At 46.1% G+C, this 19,275-nt stretch overlaps 2 protein-coding genes across 5 annotated transcripts in view; one reads left to right on the top strand and one right to left on the bottom strand.

The window, feature by feature from the left end:
* ARSG (arylsulfatase G) overlaps nucleotides 1-19,275 on the top strand; it is a 100,803-nt gene that overhangs the window by 4,894 nt on the left and 76,634 nt on the right. The window contains exon 1 of one of the 3 annotated variants that reach the window (XM_036033451.1): nucleotides 17,507-17,691. The exons of 1 other annotated variant lie outside the window; for it this stretch is intronic. The gene's annotated coding sequence lies outside the window, so the exon portion shown is untranslated. Of the gene's footprint in view, nucleotides 1-17,506; nucleotides 17,692-17,956; nucleotides 18,621-19,275 lie in introns of those variants that run through there. One more of the 3 variants, XM_036033452.1, reaches the window with a different exon arrangement.
* Nucleotides 1,724-17,537, bottom strand: SLC16A6 (solute carrier family 16 member 6). Of its 2 annotated transcripts, XM_036033454.1 has the most exons (7): nucleotides 17,519-17,537; nucleotides 17,204-17,280; nucleotides 10,266-10,504; nucleotides 8,479-8,622; nucleotides 7,798-7,926; nucleotides 4,995-5,813; nucleotides 1,724-3,957 (listed from the first exon to the last, which is right to left on the bottom strand). In XM_036033454.1, exons 3-7 carry the CDS (start codon nucleotides 10,495-10,497, stop codon nucleotides 3,707-3,709), a joined length of 1,575 nt encoding a protein of 524 aa, XP_035889347.1. In that variant the 5' UTR covers nucleotides 10,498-10,504; nucleotides 17,204-17,280; nucleotides 17,519-17,537; the 3' UTR covers nucleotides 1,724-3,706. The 2 variants fall into 2 exon arrangements, with proteins under 2 accessions (XP_035889347.1, XP_028377588.1); XM_028521787.2 differs by lacking the exon at nucleotides 17,519-17,537 and having other exon boundaries at nucleotides 17,204-17,518.

Raw genomic sequence — 19,275 nt, 5'->3', positions numbered from 1 at the left:
GGGTCTGAGGCCACTGAGCAAAAGTCTCAGAGTAACGTGAGGCCAGCTGCCAGCTGCCACCTGCCTGGGGCCTATGGACCTTTGCAGATTCTCAGGGAGTTGTCAGTGTGGAGCTAGTAGAGTTCATTAGTCTAAAGCAGGCTAAGATTTGACAGTGTGGAGGGCGGGCTTACCACAGGAAAGGGGGTGCATGTTGGGTGTGTGGGAAGATGGCCCTCAACCTAAAGCCATACAACTCAGCTTTTCTCGGTGTGTCTCTGGAATCCCCCAAGCTTGCCCAGTATTCTTTGAGAGTTTCTAAAACAAGGCCCAGGAGAGTTCAGGCCCAGGCCGGTTGTCACTGGCAGAGCCTACAGCCATATGTGAACTTGGTAGGCACACCTCAGGGAGTCCTCAGGATGGAGTTAGTGCGGTTCCTGAGGCTAATGCTGTGGGGGGTGGGGGGAATGCTCCCCCCAGGAAAGATGGCATCTGTGGGTGGCATGGGAGAGGAGTCAACATGGACCTTCGCAGCTGTCCTTCCAGCCCTCTCCCCAAAGCTGCACAACCTAGTCTCTCCCCATGTGACTCTGGCACCCTCGGAGCCGCCATCCTCCCCTAGAGCCCAGGGAGGGTGCCTGCATGTGAGGGTTTGTGCACAGCAGCCTTCCATCTCACTGGTTTTCACAGCCACAAGGGGAGCTTCCTCTTCTCAGCCCTGGGGCTCCTGGCTGTGGAGGCCCGTGTGGCGCTGAGACCCTTCACTCCTCAGTGAGGACCTTTGCAGCTGATATCCCTCCAGATTCTTTTGTTTTCAAACTATAAGAGAAAGTTTATTTAGAAAGTTACAGGGGCAAAAGAAGGGCCTTTGGAAAGAAAGGTAAAGGGAACATGCCTGGGGGAAGAGGAAAGGTGCCGTGTGCTCCCAGGAGGCAGTCCTTTGGATTGCCGCGTGTGGGTAGAGCTAGAGGGGATCCCATCTCTGCCCTTCCTGCCAGACTTGATGTAGCTTCTTCTGTTTATCTCTAGTTATAAGACTTCTGCTTAGCTAGTCTTCAGGGTATCCGGGTTGACTGCTCAATAACTGAGTTGAAGTTTTGATGTGGTCACGGGAGGAGGTGAAAGCAGCTTTCACCTCCCCTGCCATCTCGGTCTGAATCCACTACCTGTTTTTCTCTACAGCCTGTGAACTAATAATGGTTATCACATGTTCGTGGCACTGAATAAAGTAAATTTTGCATAAATCAAGTTTATGAAAATGAAATTTCAGGGTCCATGAATAAACTTGGATTGAAACAGCCAAGATAATTCACTGATGTGTCGTCTACGGCTGCTTCCCCACTGCAACAGCAGAGTGGAACAGCTGCGACAGGGCCCTCATGGCACCCGAGCCTTAAATGTTTACCACCTGGATCTTCACAGAGAAAGTTCACCGACCCCCAGCCTGGAGAGTCTGTGCTATTTGCTTAGGGGTTAGAACAGTTTTTAGGACTTTTCTAGAACTGAATAGTCTTAACTATTTCCACTTGATACAGTCGAGAGGCTGAGCTATTACTCCGTGGCTACCATGGTATTATTTCATTCGTGTATTTTTCACCCAAGAAATAAATCAACAGATATTTCTTGGAAATGTTTATGTGTCTGTAGTAGAGTTAAAAGATTTTTCAGGGAAGTAGCTGTTTTTATAACTTTAATTGGATCAAACAATGAATGCTGATGAGTCAATAAAAAATGAATCAGTCTCTTTAAATAAAAAAGCCATACATTTATTGCAAATCTAGAAGTACCAGAATGTCCGCAGTATAGAACAAATCAGCAATCCTGTTTTAATTTTCTTCCAAACATTTAAAACCTTGATGATTGACAAACTGAAATTGGCATACATTTTTTTTCATGCAGTTAACAGAATGGACATAGAGCACATAGCTCAGAAATCAGTTATAAATATTAAACTGTATTTAACATTCATAGTAAAAATTGTTATAAAGTGCTGAAGTCATGTAAGTCTGCAACACTGCCACAAGCTCAGAGTCCTCCTCCAGCAGTGACAGAGATCTGCTACATCCACCTTGTTTTAGGTGTGTCTTTATTTGATGGACACTTGATCATCTCCTGCTGTCCCATCCTCCCCAAGTATTTACAGATTGTCCTATTTCTATGGCTGATAAAACGCTGTACAAAATATAGCAGGTGGTGATGAACTATGCCACTTTCATTTCAGTGCAGAGAAATATTCAAGCTTTGTGTACCTGTAACCAAACTAGGCTTGTTATATTGTTTCCCCCTGAGTTGTCATAAATTAACAGTAAAGATGTATAAGGATGGAGCAGCAAGCATTGACTGTTACCTGTAGTGAGATTCAGTATGTAGGAGTAAGGAACCCACCTGTTATCCTCACATTTGCCCTCTACAAAAAATGGCTAAAATGAGAAATACTATACATGTAGTGTAACTGCAAAAAACAAAAACAAAATGACCAGTTAACCTGAAAACTCTGGCAACTCAGAGCAGCCAAGGTTTATATAAGATGTAAATTGCAGCTTGTAACTCACGAGAGTAAAATAAATGTCCCTGCTGCCCCATGTAAAATACAGAAATGCTCCAGCAGTTAGATGTTTTCTTTTTTAGATCAGAAATGCTTCAACAATTCAATGAAATATAATTCTGATCAAAGAAGATCCTCAAGTATTCATAGGTGATAAAACATTATTTTAAAATGCTAAGGCAATTTGCTCTGCATTATTTCCCCCCTATAAATAGCACATGTTGCCTTTAATCAGACTGAAGAATCATTCCAACTTGGTCTTTATGGAGTAACTTACAAGAGTAGTATTCTTTGAGGCATTTAAAAGACTGCAGAAGGGAGGTAAAAATGCTGCTTATGTCCCAGATTATATTTATTTTGATTACTTTATTCATCCTAGAATAACTTAATAATAAATAGTGGTTTAAATTAAAGACACTACAATCGCATACTTCTGAATAATTAAAAGCAACAGGAAATGCATTTTTGAATGCTATTCTGTATATTCTGTGTGAAATACTTCTGGTAATGACTGGCCATAAAAAAAGAAGTGGGAATCTTCACATTCATGAGTTTCAAGTTTATATATATAATATATATAATACATATAAATTTATATATATAAATTTGCATTTATTGGCCAAATGTTTGGTCTTAAAGTGTACTTCATTTCCATTAAGTATTTGGATATTAAGAAGCTGTAAGTTTTCAATGTAAACCTCAAGTAATTTTCAAAGGGTTTTAAACAATCTGTTATATTTCTGAAAATGAGAAATGTTAAAACTGATTTAAGATTTTTTTTGAGTGGCCAATTTCATTTCAGTGACCTGGGCTAGACAGCAGTTTGTCACATGCGACAGCTCCTAAAACCGCTTTGCCAATTTACGTCACTGTTTTACAGCTGGAATGTGAACCACGGTACTTCTATGTGTCTCTGTATTGCTACGGAATACAGCCAGACTTACGTATGGAAGCATGTTTGGTTGTTTTGTTTTGGCTTAGAGAACAAGCAAAAAGAAAAAAACGTAAAAACAAAGAAAAGGATGTTGGTAGTGGTGTTCGTGTATACATTCCCTTCAAAATGTCGTTTTGAAAGTGGGCGGAGCGGCTAGCTCCTCGACACCACTGTGTCCCCAGCGCACCGCTCCCCGCCCCACCCCCGCCAACCAGCCAACAGGGTGGCTGCTGTTACACGAAAGCCTATCATACTGGCTCCATTTTCACGGGAACTTTATGCTCATTCTTCCCAAGGTCCATCTCGAGAAAGTCTTCAGGTATGTCTTGTAAAGCTCTCCCACGGTAACTCTCTGCCTTTGCTTCACCTGCCTGAGGGCGCTGGCACAGCCCCTTTTTACACGGTCTCACGAGCGCGAGGCACACCGCGGCCACGGACATGCCGGCGGCACAGGAGTAGAAGGCTCTGCTGTATATCTTACTGTGGTCCACCAAGAGACCTGGGAGGGGACATTCGCATGTTAGCAGCACGGACAGAAACCCTTCTCACCCAGGCTCCCCTCAAATTCAGGGGCTTCTCTGCTTTCTTTGTTTCATCTTGTTTCTCTAAAGGAAAAAAGCGTTGAAGGTAGGAATCTTTTCTAGACTGGCGGGGGGGAGAACTAAATCAGACAAACATGCAACCTATTTATTAGCAGCTGAGAAAACTGTGTTGCTGAAATGTCTGCATGGGCTAATCTGTCCTAGTAGAGAACCTGAACGTGCTTCTTTGAAGAGGCAATACCCTTCTGACAGGGGAGAGCTCAGTTATTTTCGCTTGGGCTCATTTCAGGTGTCTTTTAACATGGGGTAAGATTTCTAGTCCTAGTAACTTCAAGGACCTGTTTCAGGTCTACGATGTGAAACGCAGCCGTGCCCTTCCTACGAGGAAATACTCTGTAGTCATCAGCTGAGTGAATGCAGAGTGCTGCTCTGTGCTCAGTCCCCTAACACCTAAGAAGGGAAGGTGACTTCCGAGTCCCCAGGTTCTGGAATTCTCAGCAGAGGACACCAGAGTCACAACCCATGGTCCTCCGCTAGCATCTGTAAGGCAGGATGGCACGAGTGGCCGGGGCAGCCCGGGCTGCGGAGTGACTTGGCCACTGATTTATCATTCGACTACTGGCTCACAATCTCTGATCTTCAATTTCCACACATTTAAATCAAGCGAGTTGCTCAGATCATCTCTAATTCTGCCAGTTCTACAATTCTACAAAAGTATTAAAATCAGTGTATTTTTAAATTAGACTTGAACAGGGAGCTACCACAGTAAGGGAATACTAAACATTATAGATTGTATCATCTATATTACAGTGCCTACTTTATACATTTATAACCTATGAAGCTCTCTCCAGTCTTTCTTAAAAATATTCTTTGCCCTAAACAGTGTCATCTTGAACTAATATGATTCAAGTCCAGACCTGCCTAGCTCTGAATTTTTTAAAAAAGCGGGGAGAGTATAGCAGACAAGGATTTGGATTGTGTGCACTTAAATTACCTGCGAGGGGCGGTCCAGCCAGCGCTGCTATGCTCTGAAGGAAGACATAGACTCCAGCGGCAGAAGACATCTTCTCAATTCCTGCAACATCGTCTTCCGCAAGCAGTGGAATGTGGGTACCTGCTACTGTTCCAATCATAACACCAAAAAATATGCTACAGGACATTAAACCCCAGAATTCAGTAGCAAAAGTAAAGGCAAACAGAGAGACAGTCAATAAGATGACGCAGATGAGCTCAATATAGATCTTACGAATGGGCTCTCTGTTGAGGACCATACCAGCTCCAATCCTTCCAAAAACTTCAGCAATCGCCATTGTGGACAATAGAAAAGCAGCGCGGTCCTCTTCGATGTCCAGGCTAATGCCCAAGGGAATGATGTATAAGGAAGGGGCAAAGAATCCCAATGTTGCAAAGAGACCGAATAATGCGTAGCAAATGAAACTTTTCTCTTTCAAGACTGAGAAGTCCAATAAGGGGGCTTTATCGTCGCCGTGCTTGGGGCTGGTCTTCTCCAGGACCTGCTGCTGAACGTCGGCCTTCGGCTCCAGTTCCACGTTAGCGTGACTAGGCACATTTTTAGGTGAGGTAGTTAGTTCTACTCCTGAGTCAATGGAATCTATTGAGGTGCGCGTTTTCTCATTTTCAAGCATGTACTGTACTTCTTTCGGATTTTCGTGTCCAGTTATTTTCGGTGACCCCGGTCCTCTGATTATAATTGGTCTCAGCAGTGCCCCGCAGATGACAATGTTCAACTGCAGCAGGCCCACGAGGAGGAGACTGTATCTCCAGCCGATGTTCTCCTTTAGGGCCGTGAATGCTTGGGGAGGCAGGAGGGAAGCCGAAATAAAAAGGTAAGATCAGACAGTAGCTCAAAACCCAGGAGAAAATATCGAGTAGAAATATGGACTTAGGTTTAGAATTAATTTTTTTAAACAATTTACTCAGCAGTGTGCATGCAGTCAACCTGTACTATTTATCCTTTATTCTAGGTTTTGGTGCTTTTAGGAATCAATATGGAGAGAATGCCCATAATGACTATATATAAAACAAAAATTGTTAGCTCAGGCCTTCAAAAGAGTTTTGGGGGTGCATTTTGCCAGGTAGAGGCAAAAGAAGTGAAGTAAGTTTTTGACCTACATTAAAGTTCAGCAAACAGGGGCTTGCAGGTCAAATCCAATCCTCTGCCTCTTTTTGATAATAAAGCTGGACTGGAACACGGCCACACTCATCTCCAGCTGCTCTGGCGATGTGACCGCACTATTGAGTAGTTCTGCACGAGACTTTTAGGACACGATGCCTAAAATATTTACTCTCTGGTTTTTTCAAAACAAAATGTCCAACCTCTGAGCTAGAGCATTATACATCCAGTCATTCAGTCCTTAGTAGTAACGTATTAACTACAAATTAAACTAAGAATCTAAAACCTCAGTGATTATCTTAGAATGAAATGATACAGTTGTCCGGTTTCTACTTTGTGTAATGTCCTTAAGCACCTGAGTCCTCCTCCTTCCTGCCAGCTGGCTGGGTCCTCAGCTGCTGACCAGAGGCAGCCTGGAGGGTGGGCTGGCACCCAAGTGTGAGGCTGGGAGGGGGAAGACCAAAGGAAGCCTAGAGGTCCAGTGACAGTTGGAAAATCCAGGCCCCGTACAATCTTAAAGGACCTTTAGAATCACCCCAGAAGGTGAAATGATGTTCATTAGAACTTCATTTTACCACATCCTAATTCCTTGAGTGCTGACAGTCAGGTACGAGAGAGATGGTACCTTGGTGACCCAGAATATAAGCCCTACATTCCTGGGGGCTCCACTTAGTGTTGTAGCCTGTGTCTTGCTCACATCTGTTGTCCCCCCATTCATATGGATTAGCTAGAACTGTAAAATATTTTAGGCTTGGGTATTTCGGGTGCTTTATACACATTTGGCAATAATGGGTCTAATTTTTTTTTCTCTGATATTTCTTGAGTCCTGTCAGGAGCCAGGGATATGCCTGATGCTAGGGAACAAAGCTCACCAAAATGCGATTTCTACTTTTTGAGCACTCAGGCTACTGATTCCCCCCTCCATTTGATTTCAAAAAATTGGAAACCAGCAGAAAAGTGAAAAGAATGATACCAAATGCCTGCCTGTACTTTACCTGAATTCAACAATTAACATTTTCTCTCCCTGTACATTTTTATGTACTCATATCTTCATTTTCCCAAACTACCCGAAAAGCTTCAGACGCCATGACTGCCACCCCGAAATGCTTCTCCATGGATCTCCTTTAAACAAAGGGCAACCCACTGACACATTCATCAGAAGTGGCAGTGAGACATGCGTCTGGGTCTCCAGATACCTGTCTGTGTTAGTGCAGTTCACAAGTTAACCTTAAGATTGAGATTAAACCAGGGATAAACATTTCATGGTGAGATCACACACACACACACACACACAGAGATAATAAAGCCAACTTTATGAGCACAATTTAAATGCACATTGAAAATGGCTGTTTTAACAAAGGAGAGGAGTAACTGTGCAAATTCCAAATTGTTAATGGATGTTTCAAGCTTTATTACTGCGTATGTGCTGTGATTCTTCCTATCTGTGTAAACTTGGACTAGGATTAAAATGTTTGAATCCCCAGCATGTGGGTGAGGGAGGCTAGATCCTCAAAGTGTGCTGGAGAAGAGAAGGAGACCCCCGTTCGCTCTGCACACAGGCTCAGTTATCCAGCGGCTGACGGAGGGCAAGTCAGCGCAGCAAGACTAGCCGGGCGGCTTCCCCTGTCTCACACGAACACACAGACTATTGCGATCCACCTACCCGGTGCAAAAGCAAACATAGCAAAACATTCTCCGGTGGAAGCGACTGCAGTGACCACGGAGCGTCTCTTGTCAAAGTACTGTGATAGAATGGTGACAGTGGGGAGAAAGCTAAAGCAGTATCCCAAACCTGTGAAAGTCAAAAAGAACAGTGAGAACCACACACTGGCTGAAAAGATGTGTTCGTATGTATGCATACAACCTGCATCCATACGTACATGCCCTATCTATATCTATCTGTGTATCTCTCTGTCAGCAAGTATCGACTCCTTCTAAGGTGCAAAAGTTTCCTCAGACCCTTGAGAATAAGCCCAGTACACTGTTCTCTTCTGCTATAGCTTAGGATCCTCAGAGTCTGTTTTGGGAAATACCGGACAAAGAAATTAAAATCTTACTTTGTGAAAATGATGTCTTTTGGTGGTAAACTATTACTAAGGAAGTTTTCTTTCTCATTGGCAAATATTAAAAATCAGGCAAAAATTCTTGGGCATCGAGAACAGATTCTTATATCTCCTGGAGTCTACACAGCCCTGTTCAAAACCGTTGATTTTGGGACACTTAATTTTAAAGAAAAGAGGGAAAGAGAGAAAGAAATACCACTTTGGGGTGGAGTCCCCCCCGCCCCCTCCCTGTCCTTCCAACTAAGTCTCTGGAAAACTTCGGAGCAGAGAGGAACACTTACCGGTGATGATGCCAATCGCGACGTACATGTGGTAGACCTCGCGGGAAAAGGAGGCCACCACCATCCCCGTGCTAACGAGCACTCCTCCCGCCATCACCACCAGGCGGTGTCCAAACCGGTTGCTCAGGACAGTGGAGAGCGGCGCTGCATTAAAAGAGCACAGCGTCGTCACCTTTGAACTTCCAGAGGTGTGTGAGCTTTAATACAGCTTCTTCTCTGAAGTCTTGAACATGGAGAGACAATGCTTAATATATAACACATAAGCATTCGCTTGAACAAGATTCTCTCTTATGGAAAGTCTTGAAGATGGAGAGATGACGCACCCGATATAATACATGTGATGCAATGGTTACTTAAGTCAGTTCAGGAATTACAGGTGGTCCTCGAACACTGTGGGTTTGAACTGTGCGGGTCCACTTATGCTCAAATTTTTAAAAATAAACATGCAGTCGGTCCTCCTTATTCTCAGGTTTTGCACCTGCAGATTCAAGTAACTATGGATCAATAACAATATTTTCAGTCTGCGTTTGGTAGTCCACAGATGTGGAGGGCTGACTGTGTGCATTGATCTATGCCATTTTATATAAGGGACTTGAGCCTCCATGGATTTGGTTGTTTGTGGGTGGCCTGGAACCAATCCCCCACGAATACCAAGGGATGCCTGTTATGTTTGGGGGGAGTCAAAAGTTATACATTGATTGCTGACTGTTTGGGGGTTGGGGTCCTTAACCCCTACATTTTCAGTGGTCAGCTACATTTTATTGTTTGGTTAAACTGGACAATGTATTCTTTGGGCTCCTTAAAGAGAAAGCCAGGGTAATGGTATAAAACTCATCTTAATATTTTTATGTATGTATGTATGTACTTTTAGAGAAATGGGAAGGAAGAGAGGGAGAGAAACATCGGTGTATGGTTGCCTCTCGTGCACCCCACACTGGGGACCTGGCCCCCAATCCAGGCATGTGCCCTGAGTGGGAATTGAACCAGCGACCCTTCGGTTCACAGGCCTGCACTCAATCCTCTGAGCCACACCAGCCAGGGCTCATCTCTATATTTGTAAATGAAAGATCTTGAGTTACCATGAGCATCTATAAAATTAGATATGCATTATATTTGTTATTCAGTAATAAAAATGGGCTTTCCTATGATTGCTCAAATGATTTTATTTCCTATACTTAGGAAATAAATATAGGAAATAATTCTATTTCCTATACTTAGGATGCTTTGGATTCCTTTTTAAAAAGTTCCATTTAGGGTCAAATTCTAGCATAGTTTCTCTTGATTTTTATGAAAATGATATGAAAGCACGGTGAATTCCCAGTTCTGCACATCAAATGGAGAAGAGTGGTGGGACAGATAATTCTAAGTGGCTGATGGAGGTACTCTACAAAGCTCCTATCTTTCTTCTTCACGTAGCCACATTTTCATGTTTCCAACATAAGCATGTTTTTGTGAAACCGGGGCCTAGCAGGCCAAGTACTTTTGATGTTGCTTCTTTAAAAACAGTTACAATCCCCCAGAACTGGGGGTTACTGCTGTCTTCAAAGTAATGTACAGCATCCTAAGAGTCTGCATACAGTAGGTGTCTAATGTGTGTTAAATTGAAGGTAGCCAGGGCTGGCAAATAAAGCTTTTTTTTCCCCTTCAGCTCCTCAACTCCTTGAACATCCTATTACTTGAGACTGGAAAGTGCCAAGAGGTCATAGAGGCATCACAAACACAATCCGTACCATTATGTAGCTAGGCAAATTAAAATGAATAGGGTTTAAGCTGAAAGATATACTGACCTGTAAATGTTAAAGTAAACACACATATTGATATTATCCATGAGATCCTGCTATTAGATTCCTCAAAACTGTCCATTAAGTCGTTGAAGAAGACACCGAATGACTTGATGACACCATAGGTAAAGACTTCGATGAAGAAAAAAGACACAGCGACTGCCCAGCCCCATCCTCCGTCAGGCACTTGCGTATAAACATTGGCTCTGGAACAAAGCTGTGATTTCTTCTCAGTCATTCTTAATCTGAAATAAAAAGTTTAAAAAAATCAGACCAAGAAGAGCATGAAGGTTGCTGATTCTAACATTCTTTAGCCAACGTGATACAAGAACTTACCGCATTTCTTAGTTTGATGAATATTTATATCACGTGTAGTTAATATAAAGTCTTTGGGGAATAAAGCATATAATGGAGCCTCCACAGACTCTGGAAGTAAGACTTCCAAGCTGTGACAATTAAATGGGAAAAACAAACAAACCTAAGGCATCAGGGAAGGTATTTAGATGCAGTTTGAAGGACAGAGAATGGCCAGCAGACCAAGCATCCATGATGGCCTTGAACTTGAAGACAAGTCAGGTAAAGGAATATTGAAGTGACCCAAAGGAAGGCTGTCAGAAATGAAACCTAGAAAAGGGCAGGCTAGGAGGCAGACATTGGCGGCACACCCACCACCTTCCATAGGACTAAGTGCCCGAGACGCCCTTTGTCTCTGTGCTTGATGCCTCTGACCACTCAGATTATCCAGCTACCTCTCTGATCCCATTCCCCAGGCAGCAGCTTTATGATTATGATCAGGGTCCCATGCGGCTGGACTGCCATGAACTATGAGCTATATGGAATGAGACTATGAATCCAAATTGTCTTCTGGGAGTTTGGCATGAGGAAGTTACCCAAATTGATCACTCGTTGGTGCATTAGCAATTGAATTTCCATGCACGCTGCAAGTACTGCTCTAGAATATAGTGACCAAATAAGGCACTGCCAACTCGTGGGGCCCAGTTAGCCAGTTAACTTAACCTTAAGTTACCCCTGACCTCACTAGGCTTTCCATTCAAACTGCAACAAATGTCCCAACAAGCTGACTTGCACCTTAACACCACTAAATAAGAGGTAACATTGTATTTAACCCTGGAAGGGGAGGTCCTTTAAGTCTTCTGCATTGGGCTCTAGCACATGAACACTGGCTTTCAAAGACTCTGCAATTACATCTACTTCAAAACAGCGATGTATGGTTTTAGCCCAACTAAAAATTAGTATCTATAATAATGAATCCATGGTCTTAAGGTCTTAAGGTCTTAATTGCAACCCACCTTGAGTTTAAGAATTCTCTACAACTATACAGTTGTATACATGTGAGTGTTTAGGGTGTGTCTGTATCCTTTCTGTAGCCATTAAGTTTTGTTAAGGGCTAAGGCAGGTTTTATTGATAAATGGAGAGTAACTGAAAAATAACAGGACACAACCTCATCTACCCAGTAGACTTGCCAATTTCTGGTATCGGGATCTGATACTCTGAATTTATAAATCTTAAAAAGCAGCAAATCTGACCCAAGTTAATATGGTTCACCCTATTGATAGCACCATTTCCACAGTAGCCTACTACTCTGAAAGGATTAAACGCTCACTTTTAACCTGTTACTGACAAGTATTTGGTTGCATAAATTTGGGTATAAGATGCTTTAAGGAGCTTAAGTTCTTTGCAGCAAAGGCCTTTGCATTTCCACACGTATTGATGTGTCATTCCTGACAGCAAATGGGAAGGTGGGAAGGGCAGCTGCACAGCTCAAGATGTTAGCTGAGCAGCTACAGAGCAGTTGTCATCGCTGGTTCCCATCCTGGAAAGCAACTGGTGTAAGACCCGAGCTGAGCCCTTCAGCAGGTGAGCTTTTCACAGCACCACTTCCTCATCAGACTTTCAAAATTCATTCCCAGGATGAGGCCGCAGGAGCAGGAGTGACAACAGTACTAGACCGAAGATTTAGAAGAGCCCCCCTCCACCCCGTCCCTAAAGAGAGGGTGAGGAGGAAAGGAGGGAAGTGGGTGGACAGCCTACAACCCAGGTCCTCGGCCCTTACGTCTCCACTTCCATCCCCTCCCAGGCCGGTGAAGCCCACCACTCCTTTACTGTTCTCTGCACTGGTTCCTCATGTCCCCTGAGATGAGTCATCTGAAACGCTGCATTGTTGCAACGTTTCTTTTGCTCAGAGTTTTGCAATGGCTTTCCTCTTTCAGAACAGTAAAATCCACTGATTTGTCTGAGTTTCAGTGTCCTTCAAATTGAACCCCAACTTATCTTTGAAGCCTATTTCTTCCTGTGCTAAGACTTGACTCACCTGCCTTGGCCCAAATGGACTCCTCCTTGCCCTGCAGGCTCTAACCACCTTGCCTGTGGCCAGGCCCTTTCCCTAGGCTGGGGGCCCCTGGATACCTGGCCCCTTTAAGGCCCAGTGCCATCAAAATCCACCTTCCATAATGCTTCCCCTGAATGACTCCATCTAAGGGGTTTTTCTTCATGTGACAGGTACCATTTAATAATTGGGTATTATTTACTTTAATGAGTCTCTCTTCTTTGGTCAATTAAATTTTAAGCTCACAGAAAACAAAATCTGGGTCTATGCCTCTCTATATGCCCTGTCCTACACCAACCCCAAGTACTTTGCATATAACTCCCCCCCCCCCCCAAAAGTACCTCTTAGTGCCAGGCCCAAAGCTAGGCCTCGGGAATACTATAGTGAAGAGACAGAGGTGGTCTCTGCCTCCTTGGACTTCAATGTTTGTTGATGGTAATGATAAGAAATGTGAAGACTGAAATGCATATTTAAGACCGTTCCTTCACATCCTTCCAGGGTTCAACACACTCAGACGAGCAGAGCTCTCCAAGGCCATGTTGCCATGATCATGCTAACCTAGAAGGGTGCACATAAGATCTTAAAGTCTTAACAGAGGGCTCAAGACTAACCTGAATATAAACATTTTGGTTTAAAAAAAATATTGGGATAAAACTGATGAGGTCCCAAAGAGACAAACCGAATCTCTCTCTTTGGCCTAAAATCACTGCAGGATGAAGACAGAGTCTTTGTGTTGGCATGCGTCTCCACGAGTAGGACCGGACCGTGCTCTCTGTAGGAGCCTGTGTGTACCTGCCCACCATCAGAAGGCTCAGCGTCAGGCCGCCAGTGCCGTTCTGGGGAGGGGTGCCCATCCCTCTTTCTCTGCCTGTCCCGACAGTGGTCCTCATGTGCACAATCCGTGGGATTAGGATTCACTTGTAGCCCCAGAATGGAGTTGGAATTACAGAATGTTGGAGCTGGAAGGAAATTTGGACCTCATCTTGTCCATCTCTTTGGACAATGTGGCTCATTTTGAAAAAAAAAAAAAAAAAGGGAAAACTGAGCCCCAGAAAGGTGAAGGGACTTGACCAAAATGTTCCAGAATTGAATCTCCTGCCTCCTGGGCCCTGCTGTATCAGCCCCCAGGGAGGGGGATCTTTTATAGAGAGATCATGAGAAAATGATTTTTTTTCCTTCAAAAATAAAAGCTCTCTTGGCTTCCGTATGTAGAGAGAGGTCCGTGACCCGATTCTCCAGTTAACTGTGTGACCTTGTGAAAGTCACTGCACCTGTCTGGGCCTGAGCTCCTCATTAGTCACAGGTTTTCTGGGGAATCTTTAAGGCTCCACCCAGCTTTACCAGTTGATGTTTCTGAGTATTCAGTATTTGGCACTGATTTTATAGCTCACCTGATTCCTCAGGCCAAAGCTGGCAGCCCAAGGAGACCAGGGAGCTAGGAAGAAGGTGCACATGCTACACGGTGCTTGGGAAAGCGGGTGAAAGGCAGCTGGACCTTGGTGCGACCCAATCAGCTCGTTAGAAGACAGCAGCCTTTGGACTGCTCTGCTGGTTTCCTTTCTGAGTCCCTGCAGCACATTCAGCTTGTTTTGGTTTTTAAAATTTTGCTTTGCATGTGTGTTACGCTCCTGAAACTAGACCCAACTGTAACTTTCACTGGCATTCTTAGGTTTTTGGAGGACAGAAATCTTGTTATTACAGAGAATACCATAAAGCAAAGATGAACCCCCCTGCCGAACCCAGTCCTATTTTAAAGCTTATGACTTTATCATCTGAAAGCATCCTCTGTCCTACTAAATTTGGCTCTGAAGATAAGACCACAGTATAGAACTATAAGAAGATCACCTGGTTTCCAAAACACTCTGGACACTAATTTCCATACTTTGTGTGTCTGACCACACAGGGCGGGCACTTACAGGGTGAGCAGCAGCTCTTTCCAGACCAACTGCCTGGCAGCACACGTGGCACCTGGTGGGTGCTTGCTAAGTTTACTAAGCAAATTATGAGTCTTGGGGTACTCCTGAGCAATGCACTGCTCTGTGCTTAGAAGAGAGTCCTCAAGTGAGGAAGTCCCTGGTTGCAGAATAAATGCTTTTCTGGACTGGTCTCCTTTCCTTTCTTCTATTCACTAAGCGAGCCACCTGGCTTAAACTGTCAGACTCTATTCTATAAAGCAAGACACTAAGGTCTGAATTTTGAACTTGGTTACTAGAAGCTTCTATAGAGTCCAGAATAAGGAAGTATCTGTCCATTTTGGTTTTAGGGTCACGTAAACTTATCTGATGAAAAGGGGTATCAGTTTACTATGTGGGGATCTAACTGGTGAGGCCAATGAGTGACTCTGGTTTTGGGCGAATCACTTTGCTCCTGGATGGTCAGTGTCCTCAATAGGTAAACAATGCAGATGGACTAGATTCCGATGACCTCATATCTCTTTCTGCCCTGAGCAGCTCTAATTCTGATAGGCTTCGACCCTGGCTTGCTCTAAGCTACCCTTTAATTTTTTTCAACCCATGTTGGGTCCTCTGACATAAAGTCCTCACGTGGGTTTGTCTTTCTGAAGCCCATCGGCATTATTTGTAAAGTTGTTTACAATCTTGGGGAAATCACTTGGTCCCTAAATTCTACCATCTGTGAAGCCGGGGCTAGAGAGGGCAGGCTGACAGTTTCTTGAACACTCTATGGTTCTGAATGTGGGTTCCTAGCTGCCGTCTGGTCTTCACCCTAATGCTCTTCCAAAGGAAGGACAACAAAAAACATTCGGCAGTTTGGAGTACATCCTATGAGCATTCGGTTGTCTTAACCTTTAAATAAATGCGTATTCTGCCAAAGCTTGCTGAGCTGCTGAGCTTGGGAATTTCACTGTGTTGAGAAAAGGTTTGACCCGGGGGGTGTGAAGATTATAAAATATTGGGTTATTATAGACCATCGAAGTGTGAGTCCAGGGTCAGTTCAGAGTATAGTTCGAAATGCAAGCTTTGGACAGAAACGCTGGTAGCTGCTGATATAAGCAAAGCCTAGGCAGTGGATGCATTGCCAATATCCATTCTTCTTAAAGGCATAGTAGCCTGGTAAGCTTTCTACAAGTTGTTTCTGGCCCCGTTTGTCAAAATCATTCCCCATTTAGGTGAAGTTCATTTGAATTCTCTATTTAACGCACCCCCTCCCCCCCAAAAAACTTAACCTGTACAGCTGCCTCAACAGCTTGGAATCACTGGATACAACCAATTCACCCATTTTACAAGATCATGATGTTGAAATCTGAGCCCCTAATTTAAGTGTCTTCCTCAGGAGTTCCACTGAGGAAAGTTCTCCTTTGGAAACCACAGAAGGGAAGCTCAGGGCTAGTGGTGCTCATTAAGACAGACGGAGCTTTCCCACTTGGCTGCATTGTTCCCTTACACACTGTAACTCCCTACCTTGACCCCCTTCCCTTCATTATGAGAAGAGATACTTCTGTATCCACCAGGCAGAATGTATTGTTGACCCCCCAAAATGGCTTTTAATCGTGCTTGGAACATGGGGAGATGTGTCACTTAGAGATTTCAGCATAAGCACTTCGAATTTTTTGCAAACAAATCACTTTTTTATTAAAATTTGCAAACCAGTAAGACTGCTGAGAAATGTCCTTCTCCAGGGTAGAAACCATCTCTTTCGAGAAAGAGCTGGCACGGAGCGTCTAGCAGTGCAAATAAAACTAGCTTCCAGATTGGTAAACTGCAATTGCCACCCCCCCCCCCCCCTTGGCTTTGGGGAGCTTTTTCTAACACTCCTGTGTTTGGTGACATTTTTTATGTTACCTCACAAACTTGGCGTTGGTGGAGGTTTAGTTAGTTAGTTTGGGGCTTTTTTTTTAAAAAGAGAAAAAACCGAGAAGGAAACAACCCATTTCCTCTGTAAAACCATCCTCCCTCGCTACAAGAACTGCTCAGCTTCAGGGGCGCTTTCCTGTAGTTGGCAGCTCAGAGAACCTTGGAAGTTGAGCGGACCAGGCTTCAGCCGCTGACAGCTCTGACCATGAAGGTGTAGGACCTGTGCTCCGCAGGGAAATGCCTGTTTTGCCCCAGGGGGGTCACTCTGACGCCCTGGTTGCGAGCTCTGGGTGGGAGATACATGGGAGCCCCACTTTCCCTCGCACAGCCTCAGTGGCCGACCTGCGTGCGCGCGCGAGCCTAGGGAAGGTACCTCTGACACTTGGCACTTGGGACGCGCAGGCAACTCCATGCGGAAAATCCGTGCAGGCGCCGAGCCTGGCGTCCCCGACTAGCCCCAGGGTCTGGAGCACCTAATCCCGGGCTAGGTACACTCAAAGGCCAAGCCTGCTTTTAGGTATTTTCCGGACCCAACTGTATCAGGGCCAAGATCATTCAACTCTCAGTTGCCCACACTGACGAGAGCGCTTCATCCCAGTGGCCCCGAGTATTCCCAACTGTCAGAGAATATTTTCCAGAATAACCTCTCCAAAATGTTAAGATGTTAAGTGCTCTCCTCCGCCTCCCACAACCCACCAGGCAAAAAAGCTCCTAACACATTAAAATAAAAACCCACACCCCATAATCAAAGTTTGAAACATGTAAAATAATAAAACCAACTCACCAAGTTAGAAGGGCAGAGAATAAACCCCAAAAGGCTCCCAATAAGGCGTAGGCTCGGCCTCCCCTCCTTATAAGCCGCTGGGTAACATGAGAAAGGTTTAACTCCTTAGGGCGTGGGCCCGAGCCTATCGCAAGTTGGTTCAGGAGGGTGTCACCGGCGCCCGCCCGCAGCGCCCCGCCCAGGCCCCCCACCTATTCCCGTGCCTGGGGCACCCCGGCCGCACCCTCCCCCCGCCCCCCACCCGCCTGCACCCGGGTAGTGCGTGCTGCTGCCCGTCTCCCAGCCCCGTGTCGCTGCCTCTCTCTGATCCTATACCGGCTGCAGCCGGTCTCCGCCGGCCTCGGGGGCGCGCCGCCGCCGACCATGTGCTGCGAGCGCCGCGAGCGCCGCGGAGGAGGGGGCCTGCCAGGAGCGCGCGCGCTGGCCCACGTGTACCCGGTCCGCACCGGGAGCGCGCCCGTTCTGAGCCAAGCCGGGGGTCACGGAAGGTAACAGCGTCGCCGTCCCGCTCCGGGCCGCTCCCGCCAACGCCTCCGGGGTCGTGGGCGCGTCGCCGGAACCCGACGCGGCTTTGCGCGCCTGGCCCGACCAGACCCCGGCGCTCTGCCGCACTGCAAGTGGGGAAAGCGGACTTGTCTGGGGGCGTCTGCACCCTTTCGGCGAGCACTCCCGGCCGGAACCGCTCAGGGTCCCCTGGCCGTCTTCCTTTTCGCAGTCCTGCGCCCTCAATCCCACCCGCATCCTGAGAATTTGGGGGTGTGGGATGAAGGGCCCTGGGGATAGTCCCTCGCGGTGCATGCGGCTGTAGCGGCTCCGCGGACAGAACAGGTTCTTTCCAGTTTGAGTGCGAGCTGCGCGCGCGCGGCGCCGCGGTCCCCAAGTTCCTCCTCTGGGGCCCACTTCCCCCAGTTTCGTTAACTCGTGCACCCTTACAGTTCCCGTTTCGGGAGGGCGGGAAGAAGTGTCGCAGTGGCCCCAGGGGAGCTGGCGGCCGGGCTGCTAAGGGTGTCCAGCTTCTCTGCCCCCCTCCCCCCCCTTTCTGCAGTTGCCGCATCCGTGTTGAGCGAAAGGATGTGAGCAGCGGGGCTGAGTCAGCATCTCCTGCCGGGGGCGCACGCGTACCGTCCTCCCCCGGCGGAAGCCGAAGTCCACACAGGTGTGTGGCCGCCTAGCCCACGGGGAGCTTCTTGTAACAGAGGGACCGGGTCGTTTAGGGAGTACGTGCCCCTCATCCTGAAGTGCTTGATCCCAAGAGCACTGTGAATTCCGAAGATAATATACGGGAAACCTCAGTTACCAACGGTCCTTTGGACAAAGCGGTGTGCCCGATCCCGGGCGTTTCGGAGCCGGCGGGGACGCAGACTATTTTCTAGGGTCCACCCCATGTCCCCACTGTCCATTTGGGACTTGCTCGGAGGTAAAGGCCGTATTCTCCGCATTCCCCTGCCGACTTGGCACGGGCTGCTCTCTTTTTGCAGTTCGGATCTTGTTTTGATGTGAAACTCCAGAGACCCCGTTCTACGAGTGCACCCATGGAGGGGTCGCCACAGGGAGGAGTGGGCCATCTGAATTTCGACAGAAACCTCACCTAGCTCGCTGCCTGATCTTCCTCAGGATTTGGGGGTCATGTCTACTGTGTTAAACGCCTTTCTGTGCTGTTACCAAGGTCCCGTGTGGGCTAGGTGGGGGGCAGGTATGCTGGTGTCAAGTGCTCTGTCAGGGCCAGCCCTGTACAGCCAGGGGACACTGATCAGCTTTGCAGCCTTCTGAGATGGGCAGGAGTAAGTAAACTTCGTAGAGTGTCAACTTCCCAATCTGTGAAAGGGAGGGGGACAATGGTGGTGCTCTCGGAATGGAACGGTTTCATTTATGATGCCTGTAAAGTTCAGATCAAAGTGCCTATGGCAAGCCCACAGTACCCATTAGTTCTTCCTGTTTTTTTATTTGTGGCTGACTGCAATATCCCTGCAAGCAATATTTTTTTTTCCGGGTTGTTTTGTGAAGAATCCACGCATAATGATATGTGGAAACTGATGGTAATCACTAAAATGAAAACCCTGAGTGCCAAAATG

The sequence above is a fragment of the Phyllostomus discolor genome, chromosome 8 (assembly GCF_004126475.2).
Source record: "Phyllostomus discolor isolate MPI-MPIP mPhyDis1 chromosome 8, mPhyDis1.pri.v3, whole genome shotgun sequence".
Lineage (NCBI taxonomy): Eukaryota > Metazoa > Chordata > Mammalia > Chiroptera > Phyllostomidae > Phyllostomus > Phyllostomus discolor.
This window is presented reverse-complemented; position numbering and strand designations above follow the sequence as displayed.

Coding starts and splice junctions, on each gene's coding strand:
- SLC16A6 (XM_036033454.1), bottom strand. CDS start 10,497: ATGACTGAGAAGAAATCACAGCTTTGTTCCAGAGCCAATGTTTATACG. Junction 8,623..10,265: donor GTTTACTTTAACATTTACAG/GTCAGTATATCT, acceptor CTTTTAATGCAG/CGCCGCTCTCCACTGTCCTG. Junction 7,927..8,478: donor CGCGATTGGCATCATCACCG/GTAAGTGTTCCT, acceptor TGACTTTCACAG/GTTTGGGATACTGCTTTAGC.